We start from the raw sequence: 24,471 nt of genomic DNA, 5'->3' as shown, positions 1-24,471 counted from the left end.
ATGTTTCAAAAGGCCACTGTTAAGTAAAACACAACCACAAGAATATCTGAACTCAGGAACTTAAAAAACTTCTGTCCAGATGGAACAGAACAAAAACTGGTAAAAAAGTTTTGCTCGCTGTAAATTCAACTTCAGAATTTCAGAAAAAATATTCAAGAAGTCACATATAGGACTTGCTACCATTATCAATCCACTCTTGGAAGTACTGCTCAAAATGCAGTGGGCATCTTAAAAGAGCTTTGAAAGTAGCCAGGATACCCTATGCATTCTAATACTATCCAGTATTTCCTCAACAGAAAAATGAATCAGTTCAGAAGAGCAGCCTTCTTGCCAGGAAATAGCATTAATGTAGCAATTTTGACTCAGGCCATTTATAAATTCAGCTCCTGAAACTGAAAGCAGGTATTTCTGAGGAGAGGATATTTCATTCATATACACAGACATTCATTACCCTCCCTCATTCCACTCTAACTACCGAAACCCAATTATTTTTCAGCTTGGTGCAAACCTAGCAAACACCGTCTCCCCTCAGCTGCAAGGTTTAATTTATCTGTGCAAGAGAACTGCTCAAGGCACTCTGTGTCCACATGCAGCAAAGCAGCACAGGCACGTACCCCCTCCCTCCCCCCGCCAGTCTCCGTGCTGCCGGTACAAGCCGTGATCACGGCCCTGCACCCTCCCCCCCAGCAGCATCCCAGCTCTAATGCATCCCCAGATGTGATGCTGCAGCCAGGCGCTGTCCCTCTGGGGACTCGGGAGGCCCACGAGGACAAGCAGACTGGGTCCTGCACAGCTTTGCACTGGAGCTGGAGTTGCCTCTCCTCGCAGGACCCACAACGGACAAGGACGTGGCATTCGCTCTAACACATGGCTTCTGCGGGTCAGCTGCCCGTAGTTAGGTCTGGCACATGTCCCTGCCTGTCTTCATGCCCACCACGTTACCCTGACATGCTGCACACCAAAACATTCGATTTAACATAGTGTTGTATGCACCAGAAAAGGAGGCTGAGGGGTGACCTTCTCACTCTCTACAACCACCTGAAAGGAAAGCCGCAGCAAAGCGCGTGTCATTCTCTTTTCCCAAGCAGCCAGCGATAGGATGAGAAGAAACAGCCTAAGTTGCACCACAGGAGGTTTACATTGTGTATCAGGAAAATTTTTTTCACCCAAAGGGTGCTCAAGCGCTGGAATAGGCTGCGCAGGGAAGTGGTTGAGTCACCATCCCTGGAGGTCTTTAAAACACATGCAGATGTGGCACTTAGGGACACAGTTAACTGGTGGACTTGGCAGGGTTAGGTTTATGGCTGGACTCGATAATCTTAAAGGTCTTTTCCAACCTAAATGATTCTATAATTTAGGAAAACCAAGAGGGAAGTGTGTGTGGCCTCCTGGGCTGTGCTCTATAATTTTATAAGGTGTGGAAATAACAGCATTAAAGAACAATAACACATAAATACAGGTCACAGCTGAAAGGTAAACCAACAGCCAGTTACTCTGACATTAAAAGACACTGGAATGGTACTCTGACCAAACTTAACACAAAAACATAAAATAAAAGAATATGAATGAAGACTCCTAAAATTACTGTAGAAAGACCACCCACACGGCTGTTTCAGTATACTGGCTGCCAACATCACCCTTAAGCCTCCTGTTTTTATTAGGCAGCGAAATGTTTCTCAAAAGTCTGGATGTCTACAGCCATCAGCAGTCCAGAAAAAAATGTACAAGAACCTACCATCACCAAAGATGTGAGTCATGAGCTTTGTGAGCACTTGCTTCAGGTTGAACTCCACCAGCGTCACTGCCTCCATGGTGTGACATTCTTGCTTGTGTGCAGTGCGATGACCTTGCTCGAACAACTGTAAGCCTTCACCATCTTTAATGCTGGAGAACAACTAGAACAAAACCACAAAACCACCAGTGTTTTGCATCAATGACTTTCTAAATGAAAAGAGAATGAAGTTTTATTGATTTAAGTGGGAATCTTACCTGCAAGTCTGCACACCATGAAAAACAAACGCAAAGACTGATTCTACACAAATTCTGTTCACTAAACAGAGACAAATCATCACAAGAACAGAAACAGTCAAACAATGAGATTTGGTTTATTTCTGTACCGTATCTTCAAATAATACGATTATCCACAGGAAAGTAATAATTCATAAAGAATGATTTCTTTTTTTCTGATTCTATTACTTTGAAAGTTATAACGCAGAACAAAGTAACACTGCACAGTATATGTAAATTACGTCCGCAAAACTACAATACATAATGGCATTTAGCACATCAATTAATAAAAAAAGTTGAAGCTGTAAAAGAAATACCAAAAAACCCCCCATCACTTTTTAAAAGCTGCAATCAAATGAACGTTAAAGAAAAACCCTAGAACACATCACAAAAAAACCCCAAAACAAAACCCCAAAACAAAACCACCCTGGCAGTTTAATGATACCTACCAGCAAATCTACATCCTCTCAGAGAGACCAATAAAACACTCTCACTAAGCCACGTTATTGGAGGCTCTGTGTCTTGGGGAGACAAGCAGGCAGTTCTACACTTGAAAGAGAATTTTTGTTGAAAATCCTTACAGCTGTAGGAAACCCAACTCTGTTAAGTCTGGAGGGTAGGGAGAAGAGCTAATTGTGGAAGTGTTTCTAGTGCCCTTTCCTAACCCTCCTCCTCCACCTTCCCAGAGTCAACCAAGCACACACAGATGGAAAACACACACATTGAGATTTTCTTCATATTAAACTTCCCAGCATAACTAGCACTTACTCGGGAGATGCCACAGTGTGTAACCTTAACAACTCAGAGATGCCAACAGACATCGTTTTAATTGCAGTTTGGTGCCTTCAGTACACTAAATGCTCTAAAAAATGTTCAAGTGAACCTCTGGTAGCTTACAAATGCTGGGCACAAGTAATTAAGACTAGTTTCTAGCTCGTTCCATACAGACACGATGCGTGCAGAAGGACTCTGAGTTTAGATAGCACTCAAACTAGCAGCAAAATGGATTGAGGGAATTAAAAAATCAAAATAATTTTTAAAAAATCACGTGTAGCATTTACCTCTGTATTGCTAGTTAGGAGACCTACCTAACAGATGGAGGAAATATCTCTCAAGTTAATCTCCTTAGTGTAATGTAGAAAAATACAAAATAAAAAAGGAAACAAGAGAAATATCGAATAAAACCATTATCCACCAGTCTAACGAAAATGTTTTTACTAATCAAAAGGCAGCAGCTTGACAAAAGTGGGCATTACACTTTTAAACAACAGATTCTTTATTTAAGTGCTCACCTGGAAGATTAAATGCCCTTCTTCCTCCTGGTAGTATTTCCGCACTGGCTAGAAGAAGCAGATGATACCCACCCTACAACTACTTTATTATCAGCAGGGCAGATCAGTCATCCACAGCATGTGGTTTGAAAGCCTCAGGGCATGCACAGAGGCCAGCGTTAGCCCAAGGCAACTGTCTTAGGCTCACTGGGTGGTCAACGGACAGATACAGGCTCCCTCAGACAAGCACCTGGAGTGGCTACATTGGGCTCCTGCCCTGAACCCCCCGCTATGAGTAGCTACTTTTTCTTTCTCCTGACTGAAGAGACTCCCTCAGTAAGCCAGAAACACCCTTCAGACCACAGCGATGTTCCGCCTTTGGGCTAGAACACACTGCATTTAGACTTCAAGATGTATTTGTTATTTTCCCCACCAGCAGTATTTTAGGAGATTAAACTCTCCTCTTCCTTTTCCCCTTCATTCCTCCTCTCACCCCCCAGATTAAAACTGGGTCCTCAGACCGCTGCAAGCAACAGATCGTCTGGACACTGCCTTTAAAATACAGCATTTGCATCAAGTACACAGAAGTACTTTTTCCTACCGCTGCGTTATTCCTGAAATGTTGATATTGCAATTACTGCCTGGCAAAATTCTATTTCAGTAGATTACATCAGATGTGGCAAGAAAATATTGCAAGAACTGTTAAGAGTAAATACATTTAGTCATCGCCCAGCCCTCTAACCTGCCTGCCTCTCCATCCTGCCAAACCAGCCTTACGCACCACCTCCTCCCCCGTGCCAGGACACGTGCCCGTGTGGTGCTGCACTGATCCAGGCTGGGAGGTGGATCCCCATGAGAAGTCACCCAGGCGAAGGGAAGAAACTGAGGTGATCAATTATCAGCATCCTAGCAGCACCAAGAGATGCGCTGGCACGCAGGGTAGGGCTGGGCACGCTGGCACAGGCACGAATCCGTGCCCGCTCGCACAGGCTGTGAGAGCGCAGCCCCAGGGGAGTGCCTGGACGACAGACAGCAGCGAGGGAATATCCCCCCTTACAGCCAGGCACCCAAAGGCACTCTGATACTCTCCACAGAGGCTCCATCAGCTCCTGTCGACTCCAGCACAGCTGTGGACAGGGTTATATTGAGGGAAAAAAAAAAGATGTCTTACAGTTGTATGAGTATTTATTCCTTTCTTTCATTCACTGACATTGCTATGTCAATATGAGCAGCTTTAAACTGATACACCAGTTTCACTATTACAATGATTGAACTGTGTTAAGTACATGATGTGGATTAGAAACACTTCAACATTTCCATATACATAAAGCCAGGAAACTCAAAGCCTGAATAAAATGAAGAATCACCTACAGTCACTCCTTTTTGATGTCAATTCTTCTCAAGCACATACCTGAGCAAATGGGGGGGGGGGGGGAAATCTAACAGTCTTGCATAAAACACTGACACATCCAAGACGCCACAACTTCACGTACATTTATTTCCTCAGTGTAGTCTAGAATAAAACGCACTATTTTACTGTACCGAATATGATCAGTCACTACTACTACCAGAAAAGAAATCTCCTATAGTCATAAATCGAGCACTGATGTGTCTGTCTAGTGTAAGGACAAGACGTTTTTTCTTTAACTGAAGGTGTGTAAAACATTTAATATTGTGTCATCATGCAGTGGTTAAAAAAATAATTACCAGGATTTATCAGCGTATCTGACTGATGCTGCATTACAACAGAGAAGGAAGAAAAGAATTGAATTTCACCATGTGGCATAAAATTTACTCACAATTTAGCATGTAAGAATAAAGTCAAATTTGGTAACCTGTAATGGCCAGAATACACAGGTTTTTAATTGGAATTAAAATATGAATGGAGCTACAATCCTTTAAAGGCACTTCATGGTATTGCTCAGCCTGGCCCAGAGGGCAGAAGTCACACGTGTGATTTCAATAAAGACCCCAACAATCTTGAGACGTTTTTAAACCTCATATCATTTCATTATCCGTACGTTTAGGATTCAGTACAAGATGAAGTGTCTTTTTACAGGATGGCATTCAGCGTAGCCTTCAGAGGAGAAAGAGCTGTAACTACACCCTGTCTTTCCACAATGCAGTTGTGTATTCCTCCTGCCAGTCATGCATACATCAGAGCAATTAAGATAATGAATACATAATGCTCATGTACTTATATCACAGACAAACCAGCTCTTAAGATTAGTTCTTTATCAGGATCTCCGTGTGCCAACACTCAACCTCACCACCCCAAATACATTTTAACTCACTGGCCCTGACAAATATCCCTATAAATGCACAAACAGCTTCACGTTAAATCCACTTACAAATACCAAACCATGTCCACAGCATTTCAAATGTGCTGTAACACTCAACCAATGGATCAGGAATGATGAAGATGATGCCACTTGAATATGGCTCATCAAAAAGAAAACCTAATGCTGGTCCCAGTCAGCCTCCAGTATGATGAAACCCGTGAGGTGCGCTCCCATCCAGACAGCTTCAGGTGCCAAAGAGATACACAGCCCATTGTCCTCATGACAGTACGTTCTTTATTGCATATTGATAAGCATTTGTTTTGGGAGAAAATGGCAAAAATCACTTCAAGCAGGTCACCTTAATTTCTGGATCATTCTGTTTTCAGTCCTCCAATTATAATGAAGAAAGTTTATTTCTGTTTGCCTTTTTTTTTTTTTTAACCCCATCAAAAGTGTTTCTGAAAAAACCCTGAAATCATCACCATGTTTAAGGAAAAACTATACAGATGTTTTTGAACAGCAAAGAAAAAGCAACACTGCTACACAGATATCAGTTATGATGAGACATATATGATAAGACTCGGAATTCTGTTCCTGTGGTAATAGAAATTCCTTTATTTTCAAGCACCTCAGACTTCCCAAATATATCTGTAAACATTTTGCCTTTTTTCCTGCACAATTTAAATATTGCATTGAATAGATTTAACCACTTTATTCTGAAAAGCATTGTTTTTAGCTGGATGAGGTAAAGCAAGACAAAATTTTAAAAAATATTTCATACAGTATTTGCAGTAGCAGCTTCCAAACTTTCTAGACCATGGACCACTGTGAAAATCTCACAGACCTTCTGACGTCCTTTGCTGTCAATTTTTCAACTAAAAATAACAGAGAATACAATGTGGGTCCTCGGACCAGTGAAGCTCTATTTATGATGGCATGATTTATACACAACTTGGAAAATACTGAATAATACAACAGTCACAACTCGGGCAGACATCCACAAGAGTGAAGTCAGTTCCACCTGAACTAGTCAGGCCCTTTATTCCTACCACTCAGCCGAACTGCAGCTTCAGGAATAAATACACTTCAGAATATTCTAGCAAAGCAACACTGCTGCTCTTTTTCTTCATGTGGTGGATCTATTCCAGGCACCCCTGCTCCTCTACGCTCCTCCTGCTCCCGGAGTGAAGGGGGACCATCCATCAGGCTCCGTGGGACTGATGCGCTGCTCACAGCCAAGTGAGTCTCTCCCTATCCTCAAGTTGCAAAGGACTAAGAGCAGTCAGTACCTCTCCTGCGCCACTTAATGCACTTTTAAATAGTTGTTCCTCGATGCCCAGCTAAACATTGCTATTATGACTCCCAGTTACGTATACAAATACTCTCTCTCTACTGTAAATGCTCCAAATCACTCTATATAATAGGTAGATCGCAGGAACACTATCCATTTATTTAAATTCCTTTACATGTGAGGATTAACAAAGAGACTGAAGAAAGGAAGGAGATTTCCTTTGACACAATGTCAGAACAGAAGTTTTAGGTTTAGGTCAGTCAGAACAGAAGGTTTAGGTCAGTCAGGTGTTCACACCATCCCTAAAGAAAAGGATAAAAGCAACCTTTTTTTTTTTTTTTTTTTTTTTAACAATACATAAGGAATATGGCCAAGGTACACAAGTATGAAAAGATGAGGAAAGGTTTATGTAATTATATGAATAAAGAGAAAAACTACACTTCTATTACCCAGGACAAAAGTCTTTACATTTCAGGATATAAACACTGTGAATGTACAATATCAAAACTATTTTTGCAATTATATATACTGCTTTGGAGGAACAGTCCTTATTTTTAATTGGAACACTTGTAGTTTTCCATTGTATCCTAACAAAAAAGTTGCCATTCACACCAAAAACATTTCAATGGAAAATAAAGATGTATCCCTACTACTTCCTCCCAGTCTCCCTATCTATAATTTTCAGATGTTAGCACAAATGAGCCTGATGAGAGCATCATTTCTTCATCCGAACAATCTGATATTGGCCTCCATTGGAACAAGGTTAATAAATTAGAGGTGCAATTTCTATGTTTTCACATCTGTTCCCCTGAAAATTTATGTATAATTCATGACTGACTATAAATTACTTTATGAAGCCTCCTTCCAACATGTAAACATTTGTTGTCAACTGAAAAATGTTCTGCCATTGCCATTGGGTATATATTGGCTCCCTCTCCTGGCTAAAATGCACAAAGTGTAATTTATCGGAGATGTTTTCCCCCCTCTCTTCCATAAATTGTGGTAAGTAAAGAACTGAACCAAAGACCACATGGATAGCACAGAAATAATTTCTTTTATAATCCACCCAGGGAAGTTCGCCAGTTCAAACCTGATTACAGCAGTATCAATACTACCAACGCAAAGGATTAAAAAAACAGGCATGCTGGCACACTGGTGAAAGAGAATACAGAAGAAATACTATTTGGGGGTACTATTTAAGAAGAACAGTTTATTTTATGTCCAGAATTTTGAAGCCGATCTGGGAAGCTATTTTGGCATTGGTTTTAACTATTGCTATTAGTTACGTTCTAACTCTTCTATATATTACATTCAGATAATAATTACTTAAAATATTTTTAAATATACTGAAACCATAGATTTCCAGATGTTCTTTGATAGCAGTCCAGGGAGACTTTTTAAAAGCGTATGGAAAATTTCAGCATGAATCTTTCTAACTTAGCAATGAGTTAGTTTGGAATATGGGAATGTCTTTAATATCTGCGTTCATACAAAGCTGTATGTATCAGTTACCTGCTTATCTTCAAATCACAGACTACTTTTCTCTCACAAAAACTAATTAACCAACCATCATGAAAAATAGTATAGCCAAAGAAGCAAATAGCTCACATGTATCTCACGAGTAAAATGCTGTAAAATTACCAAACAAAATATGATCTCCTTTTCCAGCTCTTACTTCCAATGTATTGATTTTAACTTTGGTATGAAGAATTATACTAAAGGTTTCAGTCACAGAGCAGGCTTTAACCTAGCCCTGACTACAGAATTTGATATTTTTGAAGGAGAGATATTTTCTCCATTTTTCTTATCCTGCCTAAAATTTCAGTTAAGGATGAACTGACCTTCTTCCCCTCCTTCCAAACTGAGATGAGATGTCAAATTCCTCTAAAGTCAAGTTCCTATAAAATCGCTCGAGGTTTTGGGTTTTGTTCTCACCTCCCCAGTTCCGTCATCACTTTCACTGAGAAGACAGCAGATGATAAATATATAAATCAAATGAACAAAAGCAGAGCAGTAAAATTGACTACAGCACATAAAATTATTGTATTGGCCATAAGATGAAAGGTGCCCAGGGCTTGTAGCTAAGAGCTAACGGTTTTCCCCCTTAGTTACAAAGATTCTTACCCTTGGTACAGTGCAAATGTCTTCTCGCCAGAGATTACAGGCTGATTATGAATGAAAAGTCTGGGAGAAAGATAACAGGCCCTGACATTCACACATTTCTGCTCACTGGGTTACAACTTAAACATGGTATAAATAAATTAATACAAAAATATTTCTCTCATGTAGTATTACCTCCATTTAGTCTTTGTTCCGCTCAGACAGTTCCTTCTGGAATTATTTAAATTTGAGTTATTCTGAACAGGCAACCAGAATATAAAACACAGAAACAGTCTCCAGTGAAATTTCAGAATTGCACATTCAATTTTTTCCACAAGGTTCTTGTGATGATGATTGTAAGAAGTTTTACATATTGCAAAACTATCAGTATTTAATCTGCAACTGCAGATTAAACAGGTTTAGAATTTATGCACGTTGCTCAATTAACAAGACTTTACACATTGTATGCCACACCACTACTCTTTCTTCATGAGCACAGAAAGTCAACTGGACTTACATTCGTTAGAGAGACAGACATACTTTCCAGCACATAGCCAACCTCAAACTCATCAGCTATTAACATTCTCCAATAACACTGCAACGATTTTACCGGGGAAAAAGAAAGATGAGAAAAAGAAACAAGCAATCTACAACGCAATGAATCAGGTTCTTACACATCATGTATTTCTAGACAGATGATGTCAGCGAACATTTCTGAAACTCTATTCTCAACTATTAAAATCCTATTATTACTATTATTTCTATTATTAAATTTGTAGAGAAGAAAGAAATAGCCTGTCATTAGGACAAAAATTTCTTAAGAGGCATATCATTAACAGTAATTTCAATCATTAAATCAATCACACATAAGTTTGCAGAAATTCCATCCTGCAAGAGATCCTTTCCATCTGAATGCCTGAGCAAGTAAAAAAACCCCAATGTTCCTGAACATAAACCAATAAGAAATGGCATTTTCTTAACGTAGCATTGTACATTTTTCTCTTGCATATACCCTGACTGTATTCATAAACTGGCCCATGGGAAAAGAACAGCAAACAAACAAGACCAGATAAACCTGCAAGGTTTCTGTTTCTTGTTTACCACAGCAGTGCTGGAAGCTGTGCTGGACACCACCAGCTCGCAGGACATCTGCGGCAGCAGGTATGTTTTCAAAGTGGAAGAAGCAGTGGCCACATGGGGTGGGAAACACCCGTGCAGGCAGCACAAACCCCTTCCACCAGCAAGAAAAGCAGTGCTCTACGATTACCCTCGTTTTCCCTCTGGCATCCAAACCCATCAGGCTTCCCTGCCAAGCTCCTGTCACCCTTTGGCAACCACATTAAGAATGTCTACATCTCAGTATTATTAAATAAGCTAGTTTTAGTTATAGAAATATGAATATGGCAGTATTGCTACAAGCATACACAAATTATACAAATCAATTACTATTTGGAAAACAAACTGGCTTGTATCTACTGCTGATCAATGATACAGCAGAATACTTAATGACACCCAAGCATTTGCAGAATATGCAAGCTGTGCCAACAAAATACATAAACTCAAGAGTCTTGGACATCTACCTAGAGCTCTTTAGCTGATGCCTCTGGACTCTGTTAAGAGTTTACTGTGTATGTATCACACACACGTAACTCTCAGCTCCAACAGATGAATTCTTCAATGCAGCTTTAGGATGAGATGAAGAACAGAACAATTCATTTAAAAAGACATTCATTTACAGCAGCTTGGAGCTATTGAAAGAAAAAAGACGACATAATAAAAACAGCACTCTGGATGTAGCTGCAACAACTCACATCCACGAGTCCTTCAAGTATTAACATGACGAAGTTTTTGGTAAAGTGACCTCACTGGAAGAGACTTGTGATAGAACTGGAACTGAATCATGCAGATCATTACCTGAACAAGCTGTTTCTTTTCAGATAAAGTTTTATATTGCTAGCTTCCAAGAACATAGTTTTTCCATTTTTTCCATGTTTTTCTGGGGAAGTTTATACTTGTTTTCAAATTCAAAGTTTTCCACCTATACCCTTTCCAAATTAGAAGTATTACTACATGACCAATCACTTGATCATCATCAATATACAACATAACACGTGTTGCTGAAACATGTTTATGTGCGTGCACTTTGCTTACAGCAAATACAAGATCATGCAACTTAACCAAAATCTCTTTCATCCCAACCGGAGAATTCCTACCTCATGACAGGAGAAGAGCCTAACTCCCTCCAGCTGATGGAAGACGGGGTAGTGGGTGTTATCAATTGTATCACGGCGGTAGACATCTCCCACTGCCAGAAAGGCATCTAGGCCAGAGTGTATCAAGTCCCACTGATGAGCTGATGTATGTGCTCTTAACATGTGAGCACGATTCAAGTAATAGTTATCCTCTTTCCTTCTGCTGGCATGGTTTTGTGGGATAAGCAAACTATCAAAATTCTGCTGTACTGTAACCACTGGAGAAAGACCGTCATAGACAGAAAAAAGCGGAGTCCCACGGCGTCCTGTGTATTGTTTGTAAAAGTGGTCCTTCACCTGCTCCTTGATTAGCCACAAGGGGTGATGCCTTTTGTTGTGCAAGTTCTTGCCCACCTTGGAAAGAATCTTCTCTGTGACATTGCTGTAGTCATCCTGAGGATAAGCTTTACCCAGCAGTTCCACAGTAGTTGAGCAGGGTGTGCTGGCAGAAAAATTTGAAGGTACAGACTTGGATGAAGAATGCCTTGAACGGGTGGGAATTGCTCTCAACTTCACTTTTGGTGATAATGCTGTTTTGGAATACTTAGCTACTCTCACGAATTTCCAGAGCGTTGCCATTGCAAACTCTTTTATAATCTAGGGAAGAAAAAAAGAAAAGAAAAAAAACCAAACACCACCTGGGTTACAAACTGCAGTTTTGCTGCAGGAATTGCTAGTATCTCATGTATAAGTGAAATCCAACTGTCTGATTGATTAATATAAAAATGATCCCATTATAAACCACTATTTTGACTTCAGAAAAGGGAAAAATACCCTTGTGATCAAATTTCAACTAAGACATCTTATTCAATTATCAGTCTTCTGCATCACTGCAGCAGTATCAATGACTGTAGACCTAGCCTTAACCCCATTCCAGATACTGCTACTCTTTACAGATTAATAAACATCAGGCCTTCTTTGAAACAGTATTTTTCATCTGGTTAAAATACGAGGCAATAACCAAATACTAGTTATGAGAAACCCAGAAATTTTACAACGCCCTTCAGCAGTCAGGGACTTGCTCATACTAAACCCCGCAAGCATCCACTTAGTGCCGTATCACCTCCCCCCATTAGCAGAAGCTATGGAAGACGTTCCACACCAGCCAGATGCAGCGGGCACACACTATGCAATCGTTGCTAATTCCTACTTAATGCCAAACAAAACCAGTTTAACTTTTCAAACCACTGAACCACTGTCACAAAAACAGATGGCCAGACCACGAGGCATATATTTATACATAAACAGCATATTAAGTTCACATATGAGTATTGCACAAGATTCACAGTAAAGGCTCCATATAGTCAGAAGCAATGTTAGCATTTTGGGGTGAGCACAACAAAACCCCTTTTCCATATGTTCCCAGAAAGGCTATTTTCATGGCTTACACTGCTGTTCCGGGGCAGGGAGGCTTGCCAAAGACTGGGAAGGGGAATGAAATGATGAGATTCTGCAAGACATCTGAACTGAACATCTCGTTTCCTATCGAAGGGCCACCTTTACACATCCACCCTGTTTACAAAGAGGCTTTGTGGTTCACCTGTACACGGCTGCTTTACTCCGTAGTGTTCAGACATGATTCCAAAAACAAATGAGTTTTGAGGATCACGAGCCCTCCAGTCACAGCAAACGCATAAGCCCATTCCAAGATGCAAAATCATTAAAAAATAGCTGGCCTTCACAAATAATGGCACAGGTTACAACTTGCTTATTATGGGATAGGAAAGCAGAGGCATTAGAAGTTGACTGGGGAAAGGCATCTGCTCCAAACAACAAACTGGTTTGTGTTCCTCTATGAACCAAGAAATCCAGGGCCGCAGGTTTCCTGGGCAAAAGCATTTCTTGTGAAAGTTTTCTTGACAAATGAGGGAAGAAAGAACATCAGCAACAGACCGCAGTCTTCAAGGGATAGCTTTGCACCTTTATGCCGAGGATTAGCCTGCCCTAGCAGCCACAGACCGACAGTGGGGCAAGCCACGGACGTTATGATGGAAGGAAGCTGCGTCAGGGGAAGTTCACATTGGACATGAGGGAAAGGTTCTTCGCTGAGAAGGTGGCTGGTCACTGGAACAGGCTCCCCAGGGAAGGGGTCATGGCACCAAGCCATGAACAAGAGTTCAGGGAGCATCTGGACAATGCTTTTAGTCACATGGTTTAGCTTTAGGTACTCCTGCAATTGATGACCCTTATGGGGCCCATCCAACTTGAGATAGCCATATACTATAATCGTAGAATCATACACTAACTTTCCACAGGAACATAAGAAAAAAAGATTTCAAAAAAGAAAAAACAAGCTATGATAATTTTTCATACTCTTAAGCTCCAAAAATACATATATGCAAAGAGAATAGACAGATTCCAGAATACAGAGTCGCCAAGAAACATATCTGTAAAAGATAATGGGTATGTTCATACTTGGCTTCCTTTCTTCTGGCTTGGACCTATAGAGAACATCCAGGCATATTTCCTGAAGTAATTTTATCTCAATAAATCAAAATAAAGGCAAATTGTGCAGTCAGAAATTAAATTTGGCAGGGCAGCGTAAAATTACTAAATATCTGGTTTAATCCTTTTTTTGGCTGAATACTTTAAGAAAAAAGAGCAGCTATAACTTTTATTAAGTTCTGAAACTTAGTAAGCCCTTTTTGAGAGAGAGAGAGAGAGATTGCAAAAGCATTTCACCAAATCAGTTCTTGGCCAATATTGATAAGGCTCTTTCATAAATGAATTCACACACACACCAGAAACCCCCTGACACAGACTAAACGAGGAACAGCCTTACATTTTGAGAAGGGGCTCCATTTTCCCCAAACATACGTTCGTCTTCATGAAAAGTGAGTCCTCGTTTTCAAACAGCTGCTTGAAATACCCAGTTCTAGTCAGATAATGAATTCAGCTTCCCTTAAGTAAATATCACCATCTGCCCATACATTTATTTTTTAAAAAAAAAATTATTTAAAACTTATACATAACTGTAATGTATGAAAAACTCTCATGATTATGTTGTGAGTCTCGTGATGTTTGCTGCTTTCCTAAATACCATTCCTCTAAGAATCAGACAACCATATCAGAAGTTTAACTTTCACATTAACAGTTCTTCTCATTATTATAATTTTATGGACAAAGAAATTAGAATGTGAACCATAAGGGGGGTGCGAGGGGGGGGGACTTTTGTATGTTTTCCGTATTTGTAATGAACACCACTGCTATCAGTTTCTGGTAGTTCAGAAACGCTGATTTTTCTGAGCACGTGATATATGCTCTTTATAAACTTGTACAGGAGAAAAACCTACAGATGAACTTGTATCACTTTTCATCCTAACATTATGTTTGTGCCTTAAATAGTTAAATTGCATTACTATCTGCACTGCTCTTCTAAAGCAAAATCTACTATGAGCAGTAAGGAAAAAAAGTTAGTTATTATTATCCAATGTCCAAGTACTGCAAACAAGCAGTAAAGGAGCCACTGACATGGCATCACACAAGAGCGCCAGAAACTCTGAAGTACTTCACCAATCCACTTCTGCTCCCCTCTCCTACTACAGACTCATGTACGCTGCTTCCAGGATCATTACAGAAAAATGCTATTGGACTTAGTTCAGTTCAACTGGTGATAAATGACATTTGGGGAGAGAAGCCATAGAGAAGGGAGGAAAAAGCCATGTTTGCTCTTTATACCATATAGGAAACCTTCAGATCAAAGAAATGTTTACCAGGGTGGAGAGAGATCTCTTTATCTTTCTCCTAGCAATAAATTACTGATGTTAGGGTCATACTAATTACTTATATTCACTTGTAATGAATAGACAGTTATTACTAGTAGACATCTATCTAAGGGTCTGAAAAAGCACAGGTTAAATTTATCATTTTCTTCCTTCATTTCCACCATGCTCATTATTTGGCAGTAAAACAAAACTGATTTCTGTGCACAATGACAAAACCTGAATCCCACAGCGAAGACTGCCAGCCAGCTAACCACTGCAGCAAGCCAAGCAGCAGCTGTAGGTCCTGTAGCTGAATACAAATACATAAATGGGAAATAAACATCGAACAACCACCACTACTGGCATCTACAAACCAAAGATGGCAAAGTGCTCCACCAGCACTACCAGTGGGTCAGATGCCCGGGGCTTGACAGTGGCTCTGACTCACAGCTGGGGGCCCAGGCAGGGTTTTGGAAGCAGCTGCCCTGCCAGCAGCTCCCAGCGGGGCTTCTCAAAGCACTGCAAGCACCAGGCCCATCTCCTATCACACTCATTACCTTGATGCTGCCACATTCCTGGGTACCTCAGCAGCTCCTCTGAAGCTCCACAGGCCTGTCCCTGCACCGCAGTCTCCATACTGAGATGTCTAATGCAGCTGCAGGAACTCGGATCTTTGAGAGCAGTGTTGTACATTATGTTTTGGCAATACACTTGCAACTGTGCCTGCAACGTGGGTGTGAGCTTTTGAGCAGCTTCAAGGTAGACCACAGAGGGCAGGAGGTGGCACCCACGCCACGCAGGGATGAAGGCATCGGCACAACCCTGTCTGTGCTGTGGATAGATGAGGCAGATGTGAACGCACTGGCCAACATCAGTCCTCTACCACAGACCCCACGTCATTTCTACAGCAGTCTCGGTCCATGGGCAAGGCTGCTTTATCCCCTGCAGAAACAAACCATCCCCCATGCAGCAGCACAGCAGACATTACACATGCAGCAGGCACACCACAGTCAGGAGCTTAACAACACGGAAACAGCAGGCGGAATACCAACAAATACCATGGGTTTGGAGCACATGCAGAAGGCAGTTTGATGCGGTAAGGGATCATACTGCTGTACTGTTAAGGCACGTCCTTTCATGTCTAAATCCAGGTTTCCATGTCACAGTGCAGCCAGGATTAAGACAGCATTGTCACAGCTGCAGTGGTGTTTGTCACAATTCCCCTCTACTCCACTGAGGTTTAGCAAAGAATTGTAGACTCAGTGAAATTCCTCTTTACACCTGCCTTGAAAAAGGAGGAGAAAAGAGGGTTAGTTTAGCAGCGTTAGTTGCACCAGCGTTGTTTTATTCACCCATCTCTCCTAGAAAAATGGAAGCGAGAGAAACGCTCTTGTTTGAACAAACTACAGCCCTCAGTGAACCAAATGGGCATTCTTTCAGGGCCATTTGCTCGGTATTCCTGTCTGAGAACCACGGGCATCCTCACTTTCACTGACCGCTTTTCTGTATGCTCCGTGCTTTTTAATGTTTATGGCTGCAGAAACACAGATGGGCTACTGCACACATAAACCGAAGTACATGATGGGTTTGAAACCAAAATTCTACAAAGATGAGAGTCTGTCTACTATCCAAGAATAGCTAATTAATGCAAGACTCTGAAGTGCCATGGAAAATGTTAGAAAAGTTGGGCTGCCACCATTTTGTGATGTGACAGCTTTTATCTACCGTATGTGTGGGGAGGGGAGTTCAACCAACATAGCATATGTTAAAACAAAAATTATAAACATATGCTAGGCTGCTAAAATTGGACATTTACCAGTCTGCTTGGCAATTTAGCTAAGCATTGAATTTTAGTTTTGAAAACTATGTAGGCATACAGCAGCAAATATCATTGTATTGCCATGACCGTCTCTATTGCCTAGGATATAACAGAAATTACTTTACATGCAATACTAATAATGAGCTCAGTTTTTTTCCAAGCTCATTTTAAAATGCAGATATATTGTTGCACACCAGAACAGACCTACGCTCTTATTAAGCCCAGAACAGACCTATGCTCTTATTAAACATGCTGAATTTATGTTATACACACATACCTCTGAAATAGCCTTACAGATAACAGAATGGATCCATTTTAGAACCTGACCTTCCAAGAGCAGAACATTTTGAGATGTCCCTGATGATGGCTAAACACGCAATGGAACAAAATATTGCATGCATCACAAAGCACCAGGCAACGTAACATAGCTGTCAAGTATTTGGCTCTTAATTTTTTCATGTACTTGGAGTTCATCTACTTAATAATCCATCAGCAAGTTCTGAGAAACATACAGAACAAGTTCTTTTTTTGTTATTTCTCTTAACTGAAGCAAAAGTGTGTCATAAGCCAGCTTGCTGTCTGCTCTCTAATAGTGATACGTTAATCATGATGCCACCTTCAGCAACACTTTGAGGCTTGCAATACTGAGAGAGAAAATTGAAAAACCTTTTCTGGGATAAGGCATGACCGTGTTTTCTCTCAGTGTTACACGTAAGACCTTCTTAAATATGGAACAAAAGGTATCAACAACCATGCCTTTTTCACTGATCCAGAAGCTGCCTATTGTCTGAACAAAGGCCGGTATTTCATGCCCTGTCTTACATACATAAGCACCTAAAACAAGCACAGAAAAACATGGTCCATACTTGGAGGCACACCTTCAACCATGCGCACCATTCTTTAGGGCTGCAGAATGGGCTAAGAAGGTCACAGTGGACAGCAAGTCTTCGGAGAGGGGAACGCACTTTTGCAGGGACCTCTGGCAAGCACCAGTTTTAAAATGTTTTGAAACATCACTTAAGTACACTTGCCATTCAGATTAGATACTGCACATGATGACAGCTGTCATATTCACATCGCACTGCAACAAGCCTGAGCTCCCCACGCGGTCCCTCAAAGGCTGCTACAGGCACTAGTCTCCCCGATACACAGCGTCACTTCCAAGATTGTTCAGGTTTATCCTTAAGTTTTGCACTTATTAAAAGGCTACTACTTCTCAAGATATATATGATTCAAGACAGGTAAAATGTGTTTTGATATCCAAAATACTTACAAGCTCTGTAGCTGTGCTGCCTAGGTGGTATAAGACTATTTCAAAGATTGACATAATCAAGTTTCAAGATATCCTGTAGCAAATTTGGTTTAAGCGGTTCAGTATCCACACACTGGAATTTGTGATCAGCAACTTAATCAGGTACATCAAATTACTGAATTAAAAAAAAATTATATACTCTCTGAATAAAGAAAAAACTATATAACGTAATTGACATTAGAAATCAAAGACCAAGGGCAAACACATTCAGGCTTCTGCTCCTAGAAGATAGAAAGACATCAAACTCTACAACAGGCGAAATTCAGAAGTTTAAGGTGAGCAGTCCAATCATACTATTTTTGGTTCAACAGAAAAAGACAGATTAATAAAAACAAAATAAACAAATACAGAGGAAAGAAACTAGCAGTGTAAAAAAATAATAATAATAAAAAAGTAGATTAAATTAGGGAAAATAACCCCTGCTCAGAAACAGTATCTAATTGTCTTTCTTTTATACCTCAGTTATTCCCTGATTTTCTTTTTCACAAACTAAAACACAGCTTGTTTTTTACTGAAGAAATGTCAATTAAGCCCTTTAGTGGAAACTTTCCATACTGTGTGATGACCAAGGCACACAAAACTACCGAAAATTAAGCAGCTGTGACCTGACCCCCTACTGCCATACCCGTGCTCTTCTCTCCCTCCACAATGAGACGGAACAGCTAATAGTCAATAACATATTTTAAGGGAAAATCCTGATTACACAAACGTATTTTGAATGCATTACATTACAAATTACTGGCAACAAAAAGGCAATGCAGAAATCATTCTTGAATATGCTCAAATGTGCCTCCTGCTTTTAAACACATCCATTTTTCAAAGGATACAATCTGAAAAAAACACTATTTTTGTCAGCTGAGGGCGTATTATTTTTCCAATACCTTGAAAATGTTGTCAACTAGCTTTCTTCGTTAGAAGACATATTGTAAATATGACATATATAAAAATATGAATATGTCAGATGGAAAGGACAGAGACTTTTAAATACCTATAAAGCCCTCACTGCAGTCAAGATTACCACTACCTCTTCTGCCTTCCTTTCTCCACCAATATCTGCAACTCTACTATCTGTGTTTTTCTACTGAGGTATATGCCATCAAGAATTTTACTCCTGTGGAGTTTTATCTGAGTGAAAATTAATTTGTTTAGAAATTAAGATATTAGCAGGATTAATGTGAAGTGATATACTTTCTTAGTTTGATTAACCACACCATTTGGACATAATAAAACCATAGAGACCTCATCCTGCCTTAACAGGGAGAGGGAGTGATAATTTTTTTGCAGCCAGTCAGGAAATGCCAAGAACGAGACAACGTGCAGACTGGGTAACAGTGCAAAGGACACAGAGGAAGCATAAGTAATTAATTTCAAGTATTAATAATTTCCCTGACAGTAATCCAAAACACTACACCATCAAACGACGACTCCACATCGTGGGGGGAGATAAACGTGGTACTGCACTCCTGGAACAGCAGAACCTCCTGAACTTCAGCACTGCTGCTCACCTGAAGACAGCCACCGCTAAGTGTGTCACCACATGTCAGTAGTCTCCGTGGGATGATGACATGCTCTGCAATACGCTGCAGAAAACCATAATGCAAAATTTATTCCATTTATTTTTACAATTTCAGGCAGAGTAGCTCAACCGCAGCCACCAGAAGAGCTGGATCCTGCTGGTGGAGCCAACTGGGAAGCTGCAATCTCCCTTCTGGAGAAGGGCTGCACCTCCCTGGCAATGACCACAGCAGCCCAGCCCCCTGGAGATGCCTGTGGTAGGCAAAGATGACATCCTACAACTCAGAAGGCATCATCCACTGATCAAATAATGATTGCCTGCCTCACCCAGGGAAAAGGCAGAAAGAAACACAGCACCATATACACCAGATTCCATCACATGCTGCCTCATGGAGTAGGATCTGGGGAGACCTTGTAACAGCCTTACAGTACCTAAAAGGGGGCTAACAGGAAAGCTGGAGAGGGACTTCTTACAAGGACATGGAACAGTAGGATGAGAGCTAATGATTTTAAACTGAAAGAGGGTAGATTTCGATTTGATATCAGAAAGAAATTCTTTGCTGTGCTGAGGCACTGGAACAGGTTGCCCGGAGAAGCTGTGGATGCCCCATCCCTGGAAGTGCTCAAGGCCAGGCTGGATGGGGCTTTGAGCAACCTGGTCCAGTGGAAGGCGTCCCTGCCCATGGCAGGGGGTTTAGAATTGGATGATCTTTAAGGTCCCTTCCAACACAAACAATTCTATGAAAATATTCAACATGCCCAAATACCCAAGTTTCAGACACCTCACATAGCACAGTGAAAAATTAGAACTTGAGAAACAAACCCAGCCCACCCAATACTAAGAAAACCAAATGACATAGATGGGTCATGCCAGAGGAGGTGGCTAACATGAATTACTCAGTTCACCCACAAACTAGGAGAAGTCTTCAGCTTTATCTGCTATCTCCTGGTAGTACTTTAATTCCCACCATCTCCTTCGATTCTTAAAGAGAACTGGAGAAACCTGTGACTCACCATAGATCTCCAGCTGACCTTCTTAGTAATACCACAGACATCATGCTTGTAGTTTAGAAAAATAATCTGAATATTAATATGAAGTGATAAATATAATTAAAATTTTAAACCAGTGAGTTATTTCATGGTTTTAATACGTATGTTACCGACATTTAAATCAAACTAGCTTTTCTTATCAAGTTTCAACCCTCAGTACTAGTGGTGCTGTAATTTTTGTTTCACATCAATTTCCTTCACACCAAGCTCTTAAAGAGATCAGTTTCACATATTTGCTATCATTCTGAGCCAAAATATCACCAGAGATCCACATCTCAGACCTTGCTGCGATGTGAACTTCATCTCAACTCAAACTCTAACTCAGCTGGAGTATCACACCTTGGTCTGCATCTATTATAGAAACAACAAAAATCTGTGAACAGACAGAGCCTTTACCAGGACTACGTATTTTTCAACAGCCAATCAAAAGAAGACAGACAAATTTCTCTACGGATTGCACTTCGGAATCAGTAAGTCTCATGGACTTCAGTATGGATAAAGAATAGAAAACGTAGATGTTCGCAGTGGAGACTCCACTGCAGTCCAACACCTCCCAGTTAGAAAATGCAGGATCAAGCATGCACAAAGAAGCGATCTCTGGTTTGAACTACACCATGTTCATTTATCTGTCACCAGCTCTGACAAAGCATTTAAGGAAAAGATTAGAAGACTCCTAAGGAAGGAACTACATTTCCCTGCCTGAGGCATACCACTTCTCTGAGGTTGGTAGGAATGGGGCTGAAATACTAATGAGTAAGCCATTTGTCAAGAAAATTATGCAGGGAACCTTGGCAGCTACACAAAGAGGCTAGCAGTAAGATACCAAGCTTGGGCAGTACAAACCAAGCAGTTAAAACAGAAAGGGGAAGAAAAAAATGATTAAAAAATCACTTTGATTTGCTTGTCCACACTTGTAAGCTTTGGAAGTAAACAATAAATGAATAGATGAGAATACTGAAAGATAAAAATTCCTCAGACTCAGAATTAGTAATAACAGCTACTAACTTTGAAAAGGAACTATGAGCTGCTCCAAGATCTAGAATGCAAGTTTTCAAATCTTGATTCCTCCAAGAAATTATTTCTAGTGATATTCTTTGCAAATAAACAAGATTACTATGTAGCATGTGAGCTAAAAGGTGCTGTCATGACGGAAGCCCTTTAATTATTGAAAACTCACAAGCAAATGCCAAAAAATAAATAAAAATGAAAAATAAAATAAAAAAACTGCAAGGGGCAGATACACAAAAATGAAAAAATACACTCTTGAGGTTTCCTCACAAATCATAATGAAGAAAAAGATAAAATTGTAACCACGGTGTCAAATCAGATTTTAAAATCCATACGCCCTAAAAAGACCCAAGAACTGAGTAAGTTCCAGGAGTTTCCAACTAGTATTTATCCATAAAAGGAACCTGCAAAAGAAAAAGATTAATAAAAGATTCAACCAGACTCCATATTCGTACCATTTATTCCCATGGTTTATATTTATTCATAATTTTAATATAATTTTAATATAAGTATGCTTTTAGGGCCAGGTATACTATAATTTTATGTAGTACTCTTTATATAATAAATTTGAAGGCTTAGTTTTTAAAGGGGCATTGCTAATTTTTGGTGTAAGCAAGTTTGAAAACCATGCAAAGCTTCATCATGTATTAAAAAGAAATCTAAAACTTTCATTAAAAAAGGCCACCCGATTGGCAAATAAAGCAAATTACCAATGTCTGCTGATTTACCAAAACATAGCCATAGTCACCTTGCTAAATATTAAACATGTCCAACAATGTGATCCATGAATTTGCTCACCGTTGACACCCATTGGACACACTGACACATATACAGAAGAACAGTGTTGTTCTGCAGCATTTAGACTTTCATTAAGCAGGACTCTGCTCCCAGATAACGTATCTCTACACAGGATCTCAGAGTGCTTTTCAGCCATTAACCGATTAAGCTCTACAATACCCCCATGGGAAAAGCATTGCATTATTTATACCCATTAAGTACAGCAGCTCCCAATTCAAAAGTGCTGTACTTCAACATCTTGGCTTTCACTTATTTTTTCTTTCCAAACTGTTTTGATTATGTTGCCGTTTTTATCCATGTTCAGAGTTTTTTTGTTGTTTGCAATGTCATTTTATGAAGAATTTAACAAGTACAACAGCTCCTGTGAATAGAAGCAAAACATTTCGAAAGCAGCTTGCCAAAAATCGCCTATCAGGAATCATGCTGAACAGTTCAGCAATTCCCAGCTATTACCACTGAAACAACCCTCTCCCTCAATGTGCAGATTTTTAAGGCTCAAACCTATGTCCAAGCAAGAAGTACAGATTCATTGCTCTGTTTGTACCGTGTCTCAAACTCCATAGGCCTTAACTTTATTGTAATTATAATTACGTACCTAGTATGATCAGGAGAGATCATCTAGAGGCAGAAGACATTTATGGGAGATGAGAAGGTAAATAAATGAAGCACTGCTGAAGCAATCAGAAAGAAGTGCGATGGCAATAGTGACAGACACCACATTAGTGCTAAATAATACTAAATTATAATGTTTACCATGACCAGCGGGCAGAGTAAAAGTGAATCCGCATTGCAATTTAAAAGCCTTACAGGATGATTTGAAACCAAATCCTAACTGAAAGGAGGGGCAGGAGATGCACATCTCAAAAGCGCAAGGAAGTAGGAAACAGTGACTTGCTGAGGCCAGAATCAACTACATGGGACCTGAGAAGGTCACAAAGAGTGAACTTTAAGGTAAAAAGGCACAGCCACCACCCCTCTCCTTTAAACAGATAAACCCCAATGACTGTTGCTATAGTGAGCTGCTACAAAAGGTGAGGGCAATCAGGTCTCACTCAAAGGAAAACATAACCAGCATCTACAGAACATCAGACTGGGATAGTCACAGATTGACCTGTCCTAACATTTTTTAGTACGAACCTTTTGTGTTAAATTCCTGGAGTTCCAGGTACCGCTGCCCAGAGCTATTAAATAAAAATTATTGTTTAGACTTGTTTTATTCTCCATACGTACTAGCTAATTTTCAAAGTTAACAATTTCCCAACCCACCACCCCGTAATTATTATTACCTTATTGGGTCTTAAAAAAATTAATTTCATTTTCATGCTGGTACTCTATCTATACTCAAAGAACCAAAAGAATTACAGAAAATTTGTTCAGATTGCTATTTGATAGAACAAAATCTGGCCTAGCACAGCATATCACCTCATTTTTTAGACAACATTAAAATATGAACATTTGACTTTATTTTTGAGGCTGAGTAGACAAAATCATATTCATCGTGTCTGATGAACCTAATTTATCTGCAAATCTACTGAATGACCAAATGTGAACTAGTAATTTACTCAAAAACTTGTAACCAAACCCACAAAGATTTATGTGCCTAACTGTAAACATCCAACTTCAGTAGTTATAAAATTAATCTGCATATGGTGATCTCATCTTTGTAAAGTCCAACTAAACCTTTCCAGCTGTTTACATATTCCTAACTCCAGCCCCCTCCAGCCACACAGAGGTGGGTGCTCAGCTGGATGATGTTGTGGGATTCTGTTCTTTTCTTACCTCATACCACATGACAGCCCAAACATATCTGAGACTGTTTTGGGGTCTATTCTCAGCTAAGCCAGACTGAATATCATGCACTGCTTAACAAAAAAAAAAAAAAAAAAAAAAAAAAGACTACTCACATGAAGCTAAACACATTATTTCAGTGAATAACATAAGAGACTAAAATCATTCCCTAAATCATTCCCTAAATTACCTGATCTTTTAAGATTCAGCCTAAAGTATTTGGCATTTGGGTTTTTGTCGTTTGGCTCTTGTTTGGGGTGGGGGAAGGGGGTGC

The 24,471-nt window shown here is 40.0% G+C and overlaps 1 protein-coding gene across 5 annotated transcripts in view; it reads right to left on the bottom strand.

Moving 5' to 3' along the window:
* The window catches only part of FARS2 (phenylalanyl-tRNA synthetase 2, mitochondrial), a 249,509-nt gene that overhangs the window by 181,762 nt on the left and 43,276 nt on the right, over positions 1–24,471 (bottom strand). For 4 of the 5 annotated variants that reach the window (XM_037381746.1, XM_037381744.1, XM_037381742.1 and 1 more), the window contains 2 exons: positions 11,165–11,800; positions 1,736–1,895 (listed from right to left, as the gene is read on the bottom strand). In XM_037381746.1, the coding sequence (XP_037237643.1) occupies positions 1,736–1,895; positions 11,165–11,782 (778 nt within the window). In that variant the 5' untranslated portion in view covers positions 11,783–11,800. Of the gene's footprint in view, positions 1–1,735; positions 1,896–11,164; positions 11,801–15,464; positions 16,193–24,471 lie in introns of all 5 variants that reach the window. The other variant, XM_037381745.1, reaches the window with a different exon arrangement.

The sequence above is a fragment of the Falco rusticolus genome, chromosome 3 (assembly GCF_015220075.1).
Source record: "Falco rusticolus isolate bFalRus1 chromosome 3, bFalRus1.pri, whole genome shotgun sequence".
Taxonomy (NCBI): domain Eukaryota; kingdom Metazoa; phylum Chordata; class Aves; order Falconiformes; family Falconidae; genus Falco; species Falco rusticolus.
Note: the sequence above shows the minus strand (reverse complement) of the source record. Positions and strands in the feature narration are given on the sequence as shown.